Source organism: Balaenoptera ricei, chromosome 16 (genome assembly GCF_028023285.1).
Source record: "Balaenoptera ricei isolate mBalRic1 chromosome 16, mBalRic1.hap2, whole genome shotgun sequence".
Taxonomy (NCBI): Eukaryota; Metazoa; Chordata; class Mammalia; order Artiodactyla; family Balaenopteridae; genus Balaenoptera; species Balaenoptera ricei.
In genome coordinates this window covers 9,751,598-9,771,281 of record NC_082654.1, presented here as the reverse complement: position 1 = coordinate 9,771,281, position 19,684 = coordinate 9,751,598, and the positions used below count along the sequence as shown (strand labels likewise).

Sequence of the window (19,684 nt, the reverse complement as noted above, 5' to 3'; positions counted from 1 at the left end):
TAGAAGTGTAACGGGTAACTTTAGAAATGTATGCTATTTGTAGTGACACCTGTTGACACAACAGACCCCTTGGAATCCTGTAAACAACAGGGCTTAGTACTGTTGCTAGGATGGGGAAACTGGACAGGGGTTGGGGGGGGTGGACTCAAAGACACTGTAGGAAATGTGGCAGAAGCAAGAGCTCCAAGGACTGAGCGTGCGCTTCCCTCGATTTGCAGAAGTGGCTACCAGACTAAACGGGAATAATCTACTTTTCATACATTCAACAAGTATTTCTGGAATGCCTCTCTGTGCCAGGGGCTATTCTAGGCATTGACTCTAGGCCTCTGTATCACATTGTTCATAAATGTCCAGTTGTTTTAGTTCCTCTGAGCATGGCAGGAAGATGGCAGGAATCATAGGCAACTATTTCCACTGCTTGGTGAGGCAGCATAAAGTAGGGAGGGGTCAAGGTCACAGATTCTAGAGCCAAACCGTCTCGGTCCAAGTCCTGGCTTCACCACTTCCAAGCTGTGTGATTTTGGGCAAGTGGCTTAACCTCTCTGTGCTGTGATCTTATCAGTAAAATAGGATTGTTGTAAGAATTGAAGGAGTTTATAAATATGTTAAACACTTAAAAGAATAGTACAGATTTCCCCAGCTATCTGCGATCTGAAAGTAGAGCATTCCTAGGAAACCTTTTGTAAGCTGAAATGGCTTTAAGCAAAGAAGCGATTACCTTAGGACAGCTCTTGCTAATGGATGCGCAGAATAAATTGAATAAAGCGCAGATGCTCACAGGCACATTTCAAGGCTATGGCGACTTGCTGCTGTGATGCTGCGTCTGGTTCCCGGGGAAGGAGCTTGGCGGGGCCCCTCTTGCTGCTGCTGGGGGTTCTCGCTGCCTCCGTACCAGCTTTGCTGCAAAACAAACACTGAATGCTGTCTTTGCTTTTTGCCTCTTTTCATCAAAGCAAAAATCCTCTTGGGATCTCTTTTGGTTAGCGAAAACTTGTACAGGTCTTTTGTAATAAAGAAATGACATAAAGCAAACATGAAAAGCAGGGGATACCTGTATGTGGCACATAGAAAGTGTTTACAGTGATAAGTTTGCTACTATTGTTATACCAGAAAATGTGCTATGTAGGCGCTGGGTGTCATTATTACTGTGGAAAGAGTATTGGACTTCAAGGCCGGAGACCCGGCCAAGCCACTTAACCTTCTGTTTCTCATCTGAAAAAATGGAAAACATTATTCTACCTGCCTGTTTAGCGCGCAGGGATTTTGTAAGACTCAGAGGATGTGAAATAACTTTGCAAAGTGCAGCGTGCCATTCCCATGGGTAGTACTATTGCCTTTATTTTGACTCCATCCAGGGACGTGTTTGCTGGAGAGAACTGCAGATTAGCTCTTTATTAGGAGGAGAGGTGGCCCTGAAAAGTGAGAAAGGTCTGTCCTATTTCCTTCTTCAAAGACAAATCTGAGCCCTTGTTATACTTCCTTTGCCTGAGGAAATTAAGCACGTGGTCTCCTCCCCCCTTTAGTCAGAGCAAAGATCTGCCCCCCTATTCCATCTGTTGTTTGCTTCTGTCTGAGCTGTTAGACATGTCAGTGTCTTTCCAGAATTTCTTCACCTTGATCGTGGAATAAAAAGCAGGAGACTTATCTGTTAAATTACTTGCAGATAACGGGGTGATTGAAAGGGAAGCCTGGCTGCGGAAGGTGTTTGGAGCTAAGGCCTGCATGACAGTTAGACAAGTAGGAATTGGGTTACAATGTTAAAAATTCAGGACCCTGATATGAAAATGTCACTCACTCTGTACTGTGATTCTGGAGTTATCAAAGTAAAAATTGTAAACCATGAACCCAAAGGTAGTAATACTGTGTAGATAAAGAACCTTCCTCGGCAGAGTCAGGAACACTTGGAGTTTGAATTTACCGTGATTTGAAGTTTGCACTGTCTTGATACTGCCCTAGAGGATGATTGTTGTCCTGGAGTCACAGATCAGGAGACTGAGGCCCACAGGACAGGGCAGCAGCGCTCGTTACAGGGAATGGTTCAGCCAGCATGGAGATCAAGCCGGCCTGGGGTCCGCAGGCCCCCCTTAGGTGAGGAATCAACCCCAGTTGTTTGCCTCCATTGAAGGCATAGAATAGAGATGCCTTTCCTTGGCTTTGGGGTCAGAGAGAATTAGGTCCATCCAGACTCCACTGCTGTGTGATCTTGGCCAAATACTTAACCTCTCAAAGCCTCTGTTCTAAAACAGGGACACAAACAGCATCTTCCTCATAAGGTTGTGGTGAAGATTGAATAGAAAGCTCCTGGCCCAGTGCCTGGTACATGCTCAGTAAACAGATGCTATTATTATTGTTGTGTTATGATTTTCCCCCCATTCTGTCTCAGCAAAAGTGAATGAAGACTTTTCTAATTGTGGTATTCCTGTTAGCACTGGAATATATGGGTCCCTGAGAGCTGAAGCATCTTTTATATTTTCCCTCTGGACACAACTGGGTGAACACAAGCAGTCAACTGTTCAGAGAAATGCATCAGGTGGGGAAGCATCTCATCTCGGCTTTTCTCTACCTGCTGGCTCTGCTCTCCTGCTACAGGCTGCCTTCCTCCACAATGGCTAGGGACAGGCTGCCGGAAACCCTTGTATTCATATTCTACAGAAGCAGCCACCAGATTTCCGTCCCTCGTGTTCTTTGGGGAGTCCTGAGGAAGGACCTGGTCTTAATTTGAGTCTTGTGTGCATCCCGACAGGCAGGGGGGTGGAGCACTGGGATTGGCGTTTCCATGGGAACCTCAGGGACAGAGGGTATGGGTGGAACAGGTCTTTAGAAGAAGGCAGATCTGGCCCCAAAGAAAGATGTGTGTGTTGTTTCAGGGAGGGGGGTTCAGGAACGCTGCTGGGAAGACAAATAAAAGGCAACCACTGCTTTGGGGAATACTTCTGGGGGTTCCTAAAAGTCCTTTCCCCATTTCTGGTATTTGTGTCTGACTTAAATGAGCACAATTTAAATTGAGTTTTAAAAACATCTCATCTCTTTCTGTCCTGTGATTTGAAGTTTTGACTGTGCTCTAAATGGTTGCATCTTGGTTTAAAAAATCAACTGAACAGCAGACGAGCTTATTGTGGGGGTTTAAGAAAAGATGACCAACTCTCAGAATGGTCAGGACCGCAGTGAGGGGCCCTAAGGTTCCCAGGGTCTCTCATTTTCTTCCTTCATTTTTTTTTTTTCAGGTTTCCAGCTGAATTCTGGTGTGCAGAACCATGGGGCAGGGGGAGGAAGTGTGTTTTCATCTAGGCAGTGCCCCAGGCGAGACACTTTAAGATCTCAGATTCAATATCCCACTTTCTCCAGGGAGCAGACGACCCCCAAAGTATAATGTGTATCCTAGTCTCAGTTTCTTACTAAAACAGTCAACCTACTCAGCTGAAAATCTCTGGTTTACTGTGTTTCTCCTCCATTGGGTGGGAGCAGGGGCCACGGTCGCTTTGCCCACCGTGTATCCCCAAAGCCTTGCTCAGCGCCTGGCACAGAGTTGGTGCTCAGATGGACGGTAAAGCAAACCAAAAACCTGGCCCTTGGAATGTTGTGGTCAGTGGCCCATTGATAAAGTCTCTGTGTTTTCAAAGATGCTTGTTTGATTTCCTTTCCAATTTCTCTTTCTTGTCGCTCAGAGGACTTCTTTGGCTCGGAGTCCAGGATCCGTGGAGCAGCCTGGGAACAGTCAGAGTGCAGAAAGGAAGCCGGAGGAGAAGCCCAGAAGCAATGACCGCGGAGATCTGCCCAGGTAGGACCAGGTCTGGAGGACTGACCCAGCCCAAGGCATGGCCAGCTCGCTGCCTGCTCAGAGTTTGTTTTGCTCTATTTACTTTGGAAAATTTACCCTAAAATCCATGATGCGGTCCTCGGTGGTGAGATGCTCCAAGCTCTGGTTCCTAGACCTCTTTGTGATTGCCTAGATGCATGATTGGAAAATTAATGTTTTCCTGCCCAGGGATGAAATTAGTAATGATAGGCTTCCATTCCACAGCACGCCAGGTCTTTTATCCTCATTGTCAGAACTTACAATAAACAAGATCAAGGCTGCCAAGGGGCTTAACAGGGGTGACTAATCTGTGGCTAAGTTGGGGTCTGTATGCTAGCACGGAAGCCGAGGTGGGCACCGGAGAATGAGACAGAGGATTCAGAGAACAACCACTGAGTCTCAGGGAGACTGGTGCGTGAATTTCAGAAACCAACAAGGCCACACTGCCACAGTGGAACGTGGCCAGTGCAGGTGCGGCCCACTGGTCAGTAGTCCCTCGTTTTGACCCGCAGTCAGGTCCTGATTTCCCCGCCAGGGCTATTGGGAAGGAATCCAATCGACTCTCCCCACGTAGTGTTCAGCACCCACAGTTTTGGGGTCAGTCACAAGCAGAGGGCGAGCAGATGTGAACATTCTGTCCCCAGAACGGACACTGGTGGCAATTAATAATTGCCTGTGGGTTCAGCACATGATCCGGTTAGAAAAACACTCCTGAACAAATAAATTGAAGCCCAGCTTCTGGGAGGCTGTAGTTACAGGCCTTAAAGGAACAAATGAACAAAAGCTTCAAGGAGCAAAAATGCAAAATTGAGTGGTACTCACCCCACCCCCCAAATCCCCCATCACTGACTTCAGGTCTCAAACGCTTTGCAATCACTTTTCACGTCAAGGGTTAAGCAATATTTTTTGCTTTGAGGGTCATGGGTGAGTAAGAGCGGCCCCTGGTGGCAGGAATTTCCACGCCGGCTGGTGTCATTTTCTGGGGGGGCTTCAGTTATGCGGTTTCCAGAGGAGAGGCACTTTGAACCTCTTGGCATGAACATTGGATTTCTTTAGGTCAATGCTGATCCTGTGGGGCAGAGGATTTTTTTTGTGGAGAGAGGCACAGACTCTGCCTTGAATGGCACCTTTGATCTCAATTCTTTGTAAAATGGGGGCCTCCTTTCCCTCCCAGAACCCCATGGCTGTTCCGCCTTCATGGACTTTTCTATCAGGGTAGCAGGACAAAGGGTTTAATATTTGGCTCTAACTAGACCGGATGACAGTCTAAACTGGCTCCTGGTGATCATGAATGTAATGATCTGGAATCCTACACAAGCAAAGTCGCTGCTGGCTGAGACCCAAGGTCCAGCTCTTCCATCCCCATCCTTGTGAGGTTCTGGGGTTCCTGGAGAGGTTTGGGAATTCCTTGGGGCCGGTGTCCCAGACACTTGGCACATGGGGGTCTTTGGTGAGGCTGGGAGCCCACGGTCATTCCCTTCAGCCCTCTGGGATCATCTCCCCCGTGAGCCTGAGGACACGCTCAGGAAGCAGGGAGGGAGTCGCGGACATTCCCTACTTCCTAGGACCTTTCCATGCTCTCTCCTCCTCATCCTAACATGCACTTGCGGTCTCCTTTTGCCTCAACGGAAAGCCAGCATTTTCTCTTCAAAGGACGTACTACAGATTTTTACAAAAGATGGAAAGACCCATTGCCCTCAAACTGTTTCTGTTTTCTACTTGGAAAAGCTCCAGAGAGAAAACACAGAAAGGCCTGCAGTGGGCCTGCTGGACCAGGAGGCAAGGGAAGAATATAGGGAGAAAGGCACATGTTAATACTGCCAAAGATTGTCCCTCTGCGCAGGTGTGATCTCTACTCTCCAGAGGAGGAAACCGAGGCTTGGAGCACTATGCCGTCAAAGCCCTCGTGGTATAAAAAGTCCATTGTTTCCCCCTGGAAGCTCCTCTTCCCTCTGAATACACAAGAATAGGCTTCACATATCCCCAAAGAGGTTAGCTCTTCATCCAGTAGGGAGTCCCCTCAGTTTAGCTGCTTCGCTTTCCAGTTGCCACACGGTGTCGCTGTTGTGACTTAGCCCTGCATTGGCCAAACCCGTGCAGAGGCTGGGCAGTGCCTCCCAGGCGCCCCGCCTTCCAGGTGCCCCACCCTGCGCAAGTCCCTGGGCTCCTGCGACAGGATGATCCCGCCCTCCTCTGACAAGCTTCAGCCGAGTTTGCACCTCTTACTGCTCAGCAATGCCCACCCTCGAGCACAGCTGCCCTGGAAACTTGCGACTGGACTGGTTCCAGCTCCACTGTCCAGTCTCCCGGAACCTTTCCCTCCTTGGATACCAACAGCCCTTGCCTTTTTTTTTTTTTTTTCAATAGATCTTTATTGGACTATAATTGCTTCACATTACTGTGTTAGTTTCTGTTGTACACCAAAGTGAATCAGCCGTATGCATGCATGTGTCCCCACATCTCCTCCCTCTTGAGCCTCCCTCCCATACTCCCTATCCCACCCCTCTAGGTCATCACAAAGCACCGAGCTGATGTCCCTGTGCTATGCTGCTGCTGCCCTTGCCTTTTAAACCCTCAAAACAAAATGGATCTTATCATACAACCTTTCCCCAGATAATGAAGCCATTAGGTTGCACCAGAGGAAATTACTGTTTTTGTAAGTTAAAAAAATGTTGGATAGTGGCCATTTCCTGTGCTTCAATATCATACTTGCTCATTCTCTCAAGGAGGGTGCCAGGCAATATTTCAGAGATGACAGACCTTTCTCAGGGAGTGACCCTAAGTGATTCGTGGGTGAATTTCTGGCACCCTTGTCACTGAAGGAGGAGTGGAAACTCAACAGCCAAGAGTCTTAACTGTTCTCCACTGGCTGTCAGAGGTGAGCAGGCATCAGGATCACCTGCAAGGCTGGTTAATACCCAGGTCGCTGGACCCATCCTCTAGAGATTCTGATTTGGTAGGTCCGGGGCCAGGCCTGAGAACGAGAATTTCTGACGGGTTCCCAGGTGACACTGATGCTGCTGGTCCAGGGACCACTCTTGAGAAGCACTGCATTATGCCAGAGAGCTGTGTGCGTGCCGTGGCTCCGTGCTGCTGGGGTCCAGAGGAAGACACCTCCTCCGAGGGCTGGGTGAGACAGGAGAGTCTCCTGGGGGGGGGGGGGGGACTTGAACCAAAGGGGATGGCTGTAGAGGCCATTGCAGGTAGGGGCAGAATTCCTGAATTGGACCTCTCTGGAGCAGAGCAGGAAGTGAGCCCAGACCTGGTGGTGGATGTTCACTAAAAACAAGGTTGGAGAAGTGAGGCCAGGTTGAGAACTTGGAGGTCAGGGAAGGGAATGAGATTTTATCCTGCAGGTAAGGGGAAGCTGGGGAAGTGCTATGTGGTTGGTTGGTTTGTATTTAAACAAGGGTTTATGCGGGAACTTAGAGCCTGGATTAATGCACTGGAGCAGGTAGCCTGGAAGGACAGTAAGGGATGCTCTTGTAGTAGAAGGATGGTGGCTGGGAAATCACCCCAAGGTAGAACCTGTTACTGAACTGGACTCTGGTCCGCTTGCCCACGTGCAGCAAAGCCAATCTACTGACACTGGGTTGTGGTGAAGGAAAGTACAGTGTTTGTTGCAGGGCACCAAGCAAGGAGAACAGGCAGCTAATGCTCAAAAGCTCTAAACTCCCTGATGGCTTTCAGAGAAGGGTTTTTAAAGACAGTATTAGGGGTAAGGGTTGCAGGGTGTCTGATCAGCTCATGAACATTTTTTTCATTGGTTGGTGGTGAGGTAACAGGGTGATGTTTGTGGAATCTCAATCATCAGCCTTCTGGTTCCAATCAGTCTGGGGTCTACATGCTTGTGGTCAACAGGTAGTCACCGACCTCCACCAGGATATTGTTATTTATATCCCTTTAGGAGGAACCAGTTGTCCTGTGACTCTATTGTCCTAATCATTAACTGCTTGAGTCTGCTCTTTGGAACTCAGGGAAGGTCAAACAAGAAGCGGGGGCAAGGGAAGGGCTTGTACCTTGGAAGGGCCCACAGGGTCCTCCTCAGTTTCAAACCTACAGAACCTGGAGATGGCCTGGGTGCAGGCAGAGGAGGTGGAGTCTAAGAAGATGCTAAGGTTCTGGACCAAGAACCCAAAAGAAAGGTCCAACATTAGAAACTGGGACGTCCAAAGTGAGAGCTGCTATAGGGAAACTGTGATCAATTTTAGGCACATTGAAGGAAAGACCATCAAGCTTACTGGAAACCCTGCTGGTATGGTCTTTATGTAAGCTGACCCCTGGCATGGGGAGGAGTGACAGTTTAATGGCATGATGAGGGAGCATTATGGCCCCAAATGCTATGATATCCTCATGGAGGTTTCAATTATTTACACAAGTTATTCTCAGATAGTTGGCTCATTCCAGTGCTGCTGTGTGTGTGTGTGTGTGTGTGTGTGTGTGTGTGTGTGACCTTAAAACTATATTTAAGAACTCAGGAGCAGATCAGGGTTGGGGTGAAGGATGGTAAATGAAATCATATGGGACAGTGTTTTCCACACTTCCTAGATCATAAGATTTACCCGGATGTCCGTTAACTATATAAATTCTTAGGCCCCTTCCTAGTCCTTCTGAATCAGAATCACTAGATGTGGAGCCAAGGAATCTATGTTGTTAATAAACACCCTGGGTGATTCTTTCCAGCAGGGACATTTGTGAATAGTGATCGACTGCCAGGTTCACCTTATCACGTGTTAAAATACCCCATTTCCTGACCCCTCCCTTGAAGAGTCTGATCCAGTAGATTTGGGGTGAGACCACAAAATCTGTTTTTAAGAAGAAGACCATGTGACTCTCATGATAAAGTGTGGGAAACACTGACCCAGGGTTTACCCTCAGGCCAATAACCATAGCTACCTTTTGTTTGCTTGTCTGTGAAGTTTATAGTGAAGGCTCAGAAATCAGGGATAATTAGCATACGTTAAACTCCTGCCCCCTCCCTTTCTCTCATCTGTGTTTTTCTTTCAATAAAAATCTATTGGGAATCCATTGTGCGAGGCACTGGGGACACAGCCAATAACACTAGAAGCCCTGGGGCTTCTGCTCCAGTTGGTAAGTAGGTTGTAGTGAGGAAGTCAGACATGGAACAGAAGGAAGACAGACACTTTCAGGTAATGTCACGGCTCTGAAAGACACCAGCTTGGTGTTGTGATTGACAGGAACAGAGAAGGGAGTGACTAGTTTGGATTAGATCAGTGGTTCTCAAAGTGGGGTTCCCAGATCTGCAGGCTAAGCACCAAACGGGAACTTGATAGAAATGCTAAGTCTTGGGCCCTTCCCCAGACTCTGGGGTGAGCCCTCCAGGTGTTCCGTTACACCCTAAGGTTTGAGAACCATTGGATTAGATGGTCAAGAAAGGGAGTGATATTTGAACTAAGTCTGGAATGACAAAAAGGAGGCAGGCATGGGAAGATGCAGGTAGAGGGACGGGCGGTGCAAAGGACGTGAGGGAGGAATGAATTTAGTGTGTTAGAGAAACAGGAGGAGACTGATGAGCGAGTGAGTGGTGGGCAGGGGCCAGATCAGCCAGACTGGGGCCTTGAGGGCTGGCCATGGTAAGACACCCAGATTTAGGTGACGTGAACCGATATGTGTTTCAACAGGACCTCTGGTTGCTGTATGGAGAATGCAAGGGAGTAAGACTGGAGGCCAGGAGGTCAGAGGAGAGGTCATTGCAGGTCCCTGAAAGATGAAGGGGTGCCTGGAACTAAGGCAGGGATGCCCAACCTTGTTTTCATTATCTTCCTTTCCCTGCCCTCCCACGGGAACCTTTGTAGATATTTTATTCCAAATTGCCTTCCCCTCCCCAAGAAATTGCAGTACCATAGATATAGTGCATATGTTTATGTATTGTGGTCTTTGGAGGGCCACAAACCATTGTAATATCTATGATTTTCTTTTTCTGCCTCCTGAGAGCCAATTTTCACCCCTCTGGGGATGATACTGGCCCACTGATGATGCAGGGACTAAGGTGATAACAGTGGAGGTGGAGAAACATATGCAGCTTTGAATATTTTGGATATTTTGGAGCTAGAGATGCCAGAACTTGCGGATGGATGGGATTTAGAAGGAGGGAGAGAAGAATCAAGGAAGACTCCCAAAGTCTGGGCTTGAGCAATTGGGTAAAGGGGGCCATTTGCTGAGATATGAAAAACTGGCCTGAACAGGTCTATCTGCTGAGTTCCATAAGTCACAGACCCGGTGTCCAGGAGGAAATCCTGTTGCTACCAGGTACCAATCTGGCAAGATGGCATGGTTACCATCACAAACCCTGTCTCAAACTGGGGGAAACGTAGGATGGCCCGCCATCTTTGAGAGAAAAGCAGGGTTCTCCTGTGTGCTTCAGGGATAGCTCTTTTCCTGCTATATACCTGTGATACTGTGATTTATAATAAGGAACATGTATTTGGTCTTCATCCCAGTCCTGGCACTGAGCTCCTAAAACCTTGGGAATTTCCTAAGTGATGAGAGCAATAAAGGTGTCTTCTGTTATGCTAATGACGTGACTTTTGGAAAGCACTTAAAAATGGGGGCTGGTTGCCAGGGGAACCAACCCTGTGATTGGAGGGTTGGAACTTTCAGTCCTACCTCCCTGACCTCTGGGGGCGGGGGGGGGTGTGTGTGTGTGTGTGTGGAGAGGGGCTGGAGGTTGAATTGATCACCAACGGCCAATGATTTTAATCAGTCATGCCTATGTAATGAAGCCTCCTTAAAACCCCAAAAAGACAGGGTTCAGAGGTCCTCTGGGTTGGTGGACACATGGATTCAAAGAGAGTGGTAAGCCCAGAGGGCACGGAGGCTCGTCACCCTCTCCCCATACCTTGCTTTATGCATCTCCTCCATTGGGCTGTTCCTGAGTTATATCCTTTTGTAATGAACTGGTGATCTAGGAAGTAAAATGTTTCTCTGTGTTCTGTGAACCACTCTAGCAAATTAATTAAACCCGAGGAGGGGGTCATGGGAACCTCTGATTTATAGCCACTTGGTCAGAAGCGCAGGTAACAATCTGGACTTATTGGGGTGGCGGGGGCAGTCCTGTGGGACGGAGCCCTTAGCCTGTGGGGTCTGATGCTATGTAAGGTACCTCCAGGTCATGTCAGAATGGAGCTGAATTGTAGGACTCCCAGCTAGTATTGGAGAATTGCTTGTTGGTGTGGGGAAAAAATACCCACAGATCAGAATTTTTGGTGCAGAATCTTAACACCCAACACCTTAAACGCCTGAATTTCCTTGGAGGAGGGACAGGTTTCTTAGTCCATTTAACAAACATGGGGACCCACAGCTCACCACAGGGCTCGCTCTGGACTTGAGGCCAGAGGTACAAAGATGAACAGGACATGTTGGTCCAGTTGTAGAGAAAGACATGTAGATGAATAATTCTAGAAGAACCTAATGCTATAGGCAGCCTCTGTGGGAGCACAGGGACAGGAGAGAGGCCAGACTCGCTGAGGAAAGAAGGAGCCTCCTCCAGAGGAGATGGCCTTGCAGCTGGGGCTTCAAAACTGAGTAGAAGTAGGGGATTGTGGGGAAAGAAGGTGGTCCCAGGCAGAAGGAAGAGGTATAATTATTATAGATCTATAGGAAACAGAATTTAGGAAGGACTACACTTACTAGCCTCTTAAATTTCAGAACTTCTTTAAATGTGGAAAATAGGAGATGTAGCACATTCATTAAGCTCAACCTCTTGGATCTTTCAAAACTACAAACTTACTTAGAACAAAAAATCCTTGGTGTTTGGGTAGGGAACACCTAGGGAAGGGTAGAAAAATGGTTTGGAAAAAAAGAAATAATGGGCTCCAAATGAAAGGTAAGGATGTTTCTTATACCTTGCCTCCCATAGTCATTTTCTTTTCTTTTCTTTTCTTTTTTAATTTATAAAGGTACTGACTTTTTTTAAAAAATTATTTTTATTTTTATTTTATTTTTTGTTGAAGTGTAGTTGATTTACAATGTTGTGTTAGTTTCAGGTGTACAGCAAAGTGACTCAGAATATATATATATATTCAGAATACATATATTCTTTTTCAGATTCTTTTCCCTTATCAGTTATTTTCAAACTAAGTCCATTGCATGCTGGGCTTTGGACTCAGGGCTGAAACACATATCTCATCCAGCAGCTCTGTGTGGATGAATGCAGATGACCTGAGGGGCTATATAAGGAAACTGAGGTTCTGGGAGGTTAAGGAACCAGCCCCAGGTCACACAGACAAAACGTGGCATGGTGAGGACTAGAATCCAACTTGGTTTGATGCCACCCAAAGCCCAGGCCCGTAGCCATTACACTGAGTTCTTACAGGTGCCTGAAAAGATTTGCCTTGTGGTCTCCATAATTGGAAAGCAAACCCCAGTCTGTTTTCAAAGTTTAATTTCCCTATAAAGAAGGTCAGTTCTCAGATCCAGAAAAAAGAAAAAGCAAAAAGATCTGATTGGTTTTATGAGCAGTGGCCGGGGCCAGCGCTTCATGACTGGGCCCCATGTTTCCTAAGCAGTAGATGCTGTTCCTTCCAAACAAAGCTTTGTGAAGTCCGGGTTCTATTCACAGGCTCCTGCCAAGGCAGGGTGTGTCAGGCAGGGCTGGTTGCAGCTTCCACCAGCCTGTCCTGCTTCTCACTCATTATTTATCTCTGGCAGGAAGTAAACACGGAGAGGAGAGTGGGAGGGAGGGAGAAAAGGAGGAGCTCCCTGACTTTTGACACTGGCTGGAAAAGAAGGTCATGTGCTGAATTAGGTGTGTGTGTGCTTTCTGCTCATCTGGTTTCAACAGAACCTTTAAGAAATGGAGAAGAGGAGCATTGTTCCATTCAGAGACAGTGCTTGGAAAATAGAGAAAAGTAGAAAGTAGAGGGGGAAAAAGTCACTGATACTCCCACCATCTACAGACAACTGTTTTTAAAATATTAGTGTGTTTCCCTCAGGCTTTTCTATTTTTTCTAGTTCTTTATTGATTGTGATAGCTCTGTGCATATACACATATATTTATATATATTTAAATACAAAAAACATATTTAAATAACTTATTTGTATAAATATAATATAACTATATAATATATTTAAATAATTAATGAACCATTTTTAGAGCGGTTTTACAGAAAAACTTAGTACAGAGAGCTCCCAAAATCTCTCCCTCCTCTGTACAGTAGTTTCCCCTATTATTAAGATTTGCATTAGTGTGGTACATTCGTTACAATTAATGTATTGATACATTATTAACTAAAATCTATACTTTACATTAAGGTTCACTCATCGTATTGTACATTCTATGGGTTTGAAAAATGCATAATGTCATGTATCCACCATTACAATATCATACAGCATAGTTTCACTGCCTTAAAAATCTCCCCTGTTCCACCTATTCATCCCTCCCTCCTTCTCTCCAGTGGCAACCATGAGTCTTTTAACTATCTTCATCGTTGTTTTTTTTTTCTATTACCTTTTTTTAATTGGTATAAAATACGTACATAAGCTTATAAATCTGAGCTTGTTGAATGTTTACACGCCTATACCCCTGTGTAATCATGCCCAGATCTATTTCCATTACCCCAGAACATTCTCTCATGTCACTTCCCAGTCTGTACCTCTGCCCAAGAATAACAACTATTCTGACTTCTACCACCACTGATTAGTCTTGCTAGTTCTTGAATTTCATACAAATGGTATTGAACGGTAGGTATACTTTGGTATTTGGTTTCTTTTAATCAACACTGCTACTTGTTTTTTTAAATTATTTTTTATTGGGTTTAAAAAGGCAAAGCATACAATTTACCATCTTAACCAATTTTAAGTACAGTTCAGTGGTGTTAAGTATCACACATTGTTGTGTAACCAGTGTTTCTGTAGTTTCTTAAGGTAGAAGTTGAGGTCATTTATTTGAGTCCTTCTTTTTTAATATAGGTATTTTAGGGCATTAAAAGTCACTCTAAATGTTGCTTTAACTGCATGTGACACATTTTGATATTTGTGTTTTCATTTTCATTTTGTTCAAATACTTTCTAATTACCCATTTAATTTGTTATTTGACTCACAGGCTATTTAGAAGTGTATTATTTAATTTCCAAATAGTTGAGGATTTTCCAGATATCTTTCTCTTATTGATTTCTAATTTAATTCTATTGTAGCCAGATAATGCACTCTGAATAATTTAATATTTTAAAATTTATTGAGTTTTTTTAAATGTGTAGAATATGGTCTGTCTTATAAATGTTTCATTTGCAATTGAAAAGAATGTAATTCTGCCACTATCGAATAGTGTTTAATAAATGTCAATTAGGTCAGGTTGGTTGATAGTGTAGTTCCAGTCTTCTATATCTGTACTGATTTTCTATCTACTTGTTGAATAAATTATTGAGAAAAGGGTATGGAACTATTAGGTTATAGTTGTAGATTTGTCCACTTCTGCTTTTATCAGTTTTTGTGTTTTATATATATATTTTTTTAAATTTATTTATTTAATTTATTTATTTTTGGCTGAGTTGGGTCTTCGTTGCTGCGCAGGGGCTTTCTCTACTTGCGGCGAGCGGGGGCTATTCTTCATTGCGGTGCACAGGCTTTTCATTATGGTGGCTTCTCTTGTTGTGGAGCATGGGCTCTAGGCACCTGGGATTCAGTAGTTGTGGCATGAGGGCTCAGTAGTTGTGGCTTGCAGGCTCTAGAGCACAGGCTCAGTAGTTGTGGCACACGGGCTTAGTTGCTCTGAGGCATGTGGGATCTTCCCAGACCAGGGCTTGAACCCGTGTCCCCTGCAATGGTAGGCAGATTCTTAACCACCGAACCACCAGGGAAGCCCACATTATGTATTTTGAAGCTCTGTTGTTAGATAAACTTTCAGAATGGTTACATCCTCTTGATGAATTGAACATTTTATCATTATGATGATCTTCTTTATGCCTGGTAATATTTTTTGCCCTAAAATTGACTTTGTCTGATGCAATATAGACACAACAGCTTTCTTTTGATTAGTATTTTCATGGTATATCTTTTTTCCCCTCATTTTTTTACTTTTAACCTATTTGTGCTTGTTAAGCAAAGTTCGAGGTGACTTTTTTGTAGGAAGCATATAGTTGGATCTTGATTTTTTAATCCATTCTGAATACCTCTGCATGTTGACTGCAGTATTTATAACATTTACATTTAATGTGATTATTAATATAGTTGGTTTAAATCTACGGTCCTGTTGGTTTCTCTGTACATCTATTTTTTTGTTCCTTTTTCCCTCCTTTTTCTCCTTTTTAAAAAAAATTTAGTTTTATGATTCTACTTTACCTCCCTTTTGACTTATTAGTTACAATTATTTGTGCTATTTTAAGTGGTTGCTTTAGGATCTATAGTATATATCTTTAAAGTATCACAATCTACTGTCAAGTGATATTGTACCACTTCATGTATATTAAAAGAATCTTGCACAATATACTTCCATTTCTCCACTTTTGGCCTTTGTGCTATTGCGGACATACATTTTACTACTACATGTTACAAATCCCACAGTATATGTTATTTTTGCTTTACATAGCCAATTATCTTCTAAAAGAGATTTAACTAGTAAGGAAAAATGACTTTATATTTACCTGCATAGTTACCATTTCTAGTGCTCTTTATTCTTTTATATAGATCCTGACGGCCATCTGGTATTATTTTCTGTTGGTTTGAGGGACTGTCTTCAATATTTCTTTTATTTATTTATTTATTTATTTATTTATTTATTTATTTATTTATGGCTGTGTTGGGTCTTCGTTTCTGTGCGAGGGCTCTCTTCTAGTTGTGGCAAGCGGGGGCCACTCCTCATCACGGCGCGCAGGCCTCTCACCATCGCGGCCCCGCTTGTTGCGGAGCACAGGCTCCAGACGCGCAGGCCCAGCAACCGTGGCCCATGGGCCCAGTTGCTCCGCGGCACGCAGGATCCTCCCAGACCAGGACTCGAACCCGTGTCCCCTGCATTGGCAGGCAGACCCCCAACCACTGCGCCACCAGGGAAGCCCCCAATATTTCTTGAAATACTGCTCTGCTGGTGATGAATTCTTTTAGCTTTTGCATGTCTGAAAAATAATCTTTTTTTTAAAACATAAATTTATTTATTTATTTATTTTTGGCTGCACTGGGTCTTCATTGCTGCGCACAGGCTTTCTCTAGTTGCGGCGAGTGGGGGCTGCTCTTCGTTGCGGTGCACAGGCTTCTCATTGCAGTGCTTCTCTTGTTGCTGAGCACGGGCTCTAGGCTCACGGGTTTCAGTAGTTGTGGTGCACAGGCTTAGTTGCTCCACAGCATGTGGGATCTTCCCGGACCAGGGCTTAAACCCGTGGCCCCTGCGTTGGCAGGCGGATTCTTAACTGCGCCACCAGGGAAGTCCCTGAAAAGAAATCTTTATTTCATCTGTGTTTTAGAAAGATATTTTCACGGTGCAAATAGTCCTTAGTTGGACAGGTTTTTTTTTCTTTTATTGCTTTAAAGCTATCCCACTGTATTCTAGCTTGCATTGTTTCCAAAATCTGATGTCATCCTTAAGTTTGTTCTTCTGTCTTTTTTTTCCTCCAGCTGATTTTAATGTTTTTAACTTTTTCACTGGTTTTAAGCAATTTGGTTATGATATGCCTTGGTGTAAGTTTCTTCTTGTTTCCTGTGCTAGAAGTCAGATTCTTGGATTTGTGGGTTTACAGTTTGCATCACAGTTGGAAATTTTGCAACCATTATTTCTTCAACTGTTGTTTTTAATGTCTCTGCCCCCTTTGGGGACTCTGATTGCACATATGTTCAGCTGCTTGAAGTTGTCTGACAGCTCACTGATGATCTGTTCTTTTTTTTTTTTTAAGTCTTTTTCTCTTTGTGTTTCATTTTGGGGAGTTTCTACTGCTATGTCTTCAAGTTCACTAATCTTTTTCTCTGTAATGACTAATCTGTTATTAATCCCTCCCAGTGTGTTTTTCATTTCAGGCATTGAAGTTTTCATCTCTAGAAGTTTGATTTGGTCTTTTTTATATCTTGCATGTCTATACTTATCATGCTCAATCCTTCCTCTAGCCTCCTGAACGTATGGAATAGAGTTATATTACTTTTTAAAAAGTCCTTGTGTACTAATTCTGTTATCTGCACAATTTCTGGGTTAACTTCGATTAATTGAGTTTTCTTTTCAGTCTGGGTCTATTTTCCTGCTTCTTTGAATACCAGGCACTTTGGACTTTAAGCTTTCAGATTCTGGATATTTTTGTATTCCTATAAATATTCTTTAACTTTGCTCTGGGATGCAGTTGTTTGGATCAGCTTAATCCTTTTGGGTCTTGCTTTTAAGGTGAGACCAGAGCAGCGTTTAGTCTAGGGTTAATTTTCTCCACTACTGAGGCAAGACCCTTCTTAGTACTCTAACAGACGTCCCATGAATTATGAGGTTTTCCACTCTGGTTGGTAGGAATGGGAACTATTCCCAGCCCTGTATTAGCTTTAAGGATTCTTCCCTGTAAGCTTTTCGGATGGTCTGTACCTAGTCCCATGTGGTTTCCATACATATATGTGCCAATCAGTGTTTTGTACAACTCCAAGTTCTCTCTTTGCCCAGCTTTCACTTCTTGGTGCTCTGCCTTGGGAACTTTACATGCCTTGGTCACCCCCCCCCAGCACCCAGTTCCATCTCCTTAAGTCAGGGAGACTATCTGGCTCCAGCTGGGGTCCCCCACCCTGGGCCACTTTCTCCAGGCCTTAAGCTGGGGCAAGAGCAGGGCTTACTCTGTTACTTTCCATCTCCAGGGATCACTGCCCTTCATTTCCCACATCTCCTGTAGAAGCCAATCCCCCATCAGCCCAACCTCCTGTTAGTTAATAATTCTTTATATGAAATTTTCCAACCCTGGCTCCCTGAAAACTTTGAAAAACCACTGTATCAAATCTTTTTCTTTAAATGGAAATGCAGCAAAAAACACCTGGCATTTATTTTGGGAGAGGTGGGGAGACCCTTCTAGAAAAAAAATTATAGTAAGAGAGAGGATGCTAGGGGCAAGAGTTGTTTCTCTTTTCTCTTCAAGAGCAGCTTGTATCACAGCCACTTGCTGTCTCTTGTGTCTTTTTACAGCCTCAAATGCCAACTTTGACAGCAGTTAATCTTCCCAAATGCGTCACTGCAGCTGTGTTAGAGCTGGGAAGGAGCCTAGGATGGTCTTTATGTCTTTGACATTGCACCAGCTTGGCCACCACTAATGTTGACTCATCACCACCACCCCCACCACCATGCAGACCGGTGGGATCACAGAGAGACAGATCTCAGCAAAGTGGATCATCCCTGGGACTTGCTCTAACAAGAGACACTTAGTCACATTTCTGAGCTCAGTCTCACGTAGGTGACATTGATAACATCTTCTTTTTCAGAGAGTGGCCCAAATTCACTGAAAGATTTTTCAGTCATCAGGGGAAAATTCCAGTGTGTTCTCTGTTTTGCACTTTGTTGACTAAGGGAGGAAAATTATTCTAATATATGTTAGAAGTCTTATCAAGAAGGAATATAACAAAAACATGTTTCCCACATATTTCTTGTCCAAAATACCCTTGTGGTGTCAAAATAAAATAAAAACACCCCCATAATCCGAGCACATGGGCAAAATTGTCATTTGCGTTTTTCCATGGATGACTAGTGGGATTTAATTTACAATTCAGGAAAGCTTCATATTCTCAGTTAAACATTCTACCCAATTCCTTTTTTTTTTTTAATTTATTTTTATTTATTTATTTAGCCTGCACCGGGTCTTAGTTGCAACACGCAAGATCTTTTAGTTGCGGCATGTGGACTCGTAGTTGTGGCATGTGTGCGGGATCTAGTTCCCCGACCTGGGAGTGAACATGGGAGCATTGGGAGTGTGCAGTCTCACCCACTGGACCTCCAGGGAAGTCCCTCTACCCAATTCCTTGATTTGTGCTTATTAGAATTTTAAAAATCTTTATTGTGAATAAAAGCAGATGCCTCTAGAAAACAAATTTATGGTTACCAAAGAGGATACTGGGGGGCGGGGAGGGTGGATAAATTAGGAATTTGGGGTTAACATATACACACTACTATATATAAAGTAAGGAAACGACAGGACCTACTGTATATCACAGGGAAATCTACTCAGTATCTTATAATAACCTATAATGGAAAAGAATCTGAAAACGAATATATATAAATGTAAAAAACCAACCAACCAAACAAACAAAAAAACTACCTGTATACAACACTAAAGACATTTGATTACTTATTGTGAATAACATTTATGGAAATCTCACTTTGTGATCACATCTTACTTATCTTCTTCAATAAATATCTTATTAGATTAAAAACAGACAAACAAACAGAAAACCCAGATGCCTCCTCTAATGGGATTGTAGTTTTATTTTTGGTAATTGATCATTAAGCAACATCCAAACGATCAAAAGTAATTATTATGCCAGAAATGCATTTAAATGAATTTCTGTTTTCTTGTGATAATATCTACATACATTTGAGATGTGACAGACAGACAGAAGGAGGAGACACGGAGTTCATTCCAGCTACAGGGAAGGCTTGGGGGTCACACTCCAAGCCCAGCACTGAGGCTGGGAACCACACAGTTTGGTCAACACCCACATGAGGGTTGCTGAAAAAGATTGGTTAGAGGACAGTTTTTGAATTTTCTTTGGAATTCACTTGCCTGTGCCCTCCCCTCATTATGCTGGTTAATGAAGTCTCATGAGTGGACCAACACATTGACCTTGAAGTCAAATAAAAGTTCATGTGGCAAAGTACAGACTGAATACTAAGGATGCTTTGGTGTTTTATCCAACCCCCAGCACACACACACCCTTTTCCCCAATAACTCTTTAGAACCTACTAATAATTTTCTTTCATTTACTGCATGGATT

General features: G+C 44.0%; 1 protein-coding gene across 19 annotated transcripts in view; it reads left to right on the top strand.

Annotated features, from left to right (window-relative positions):
* The window catches only part of TACC2 (transforming acidic coiled-coil containing protein 2), a 205,509-nt gene that overhangs the window by 36,540 nt on the left and 149,285 nt on the right, over nucleotides 1-19,684 (top strand). For all 19 annotated transcript variants that reach the window (XM_059899304.1, XM_059899311.1, XM_059899300.1 and 16 more), the window contains one exon: nucleotides 3,666-3,778. In XM_059899304.1, the coding sequence (XP_059755287.1) occupies nucleotides 3,666-3,778 (113 nt within the window). The remainder of the gene's footprint in view (nucleotides 1-3,665; nucleotides 3,779-19,684) is intronic.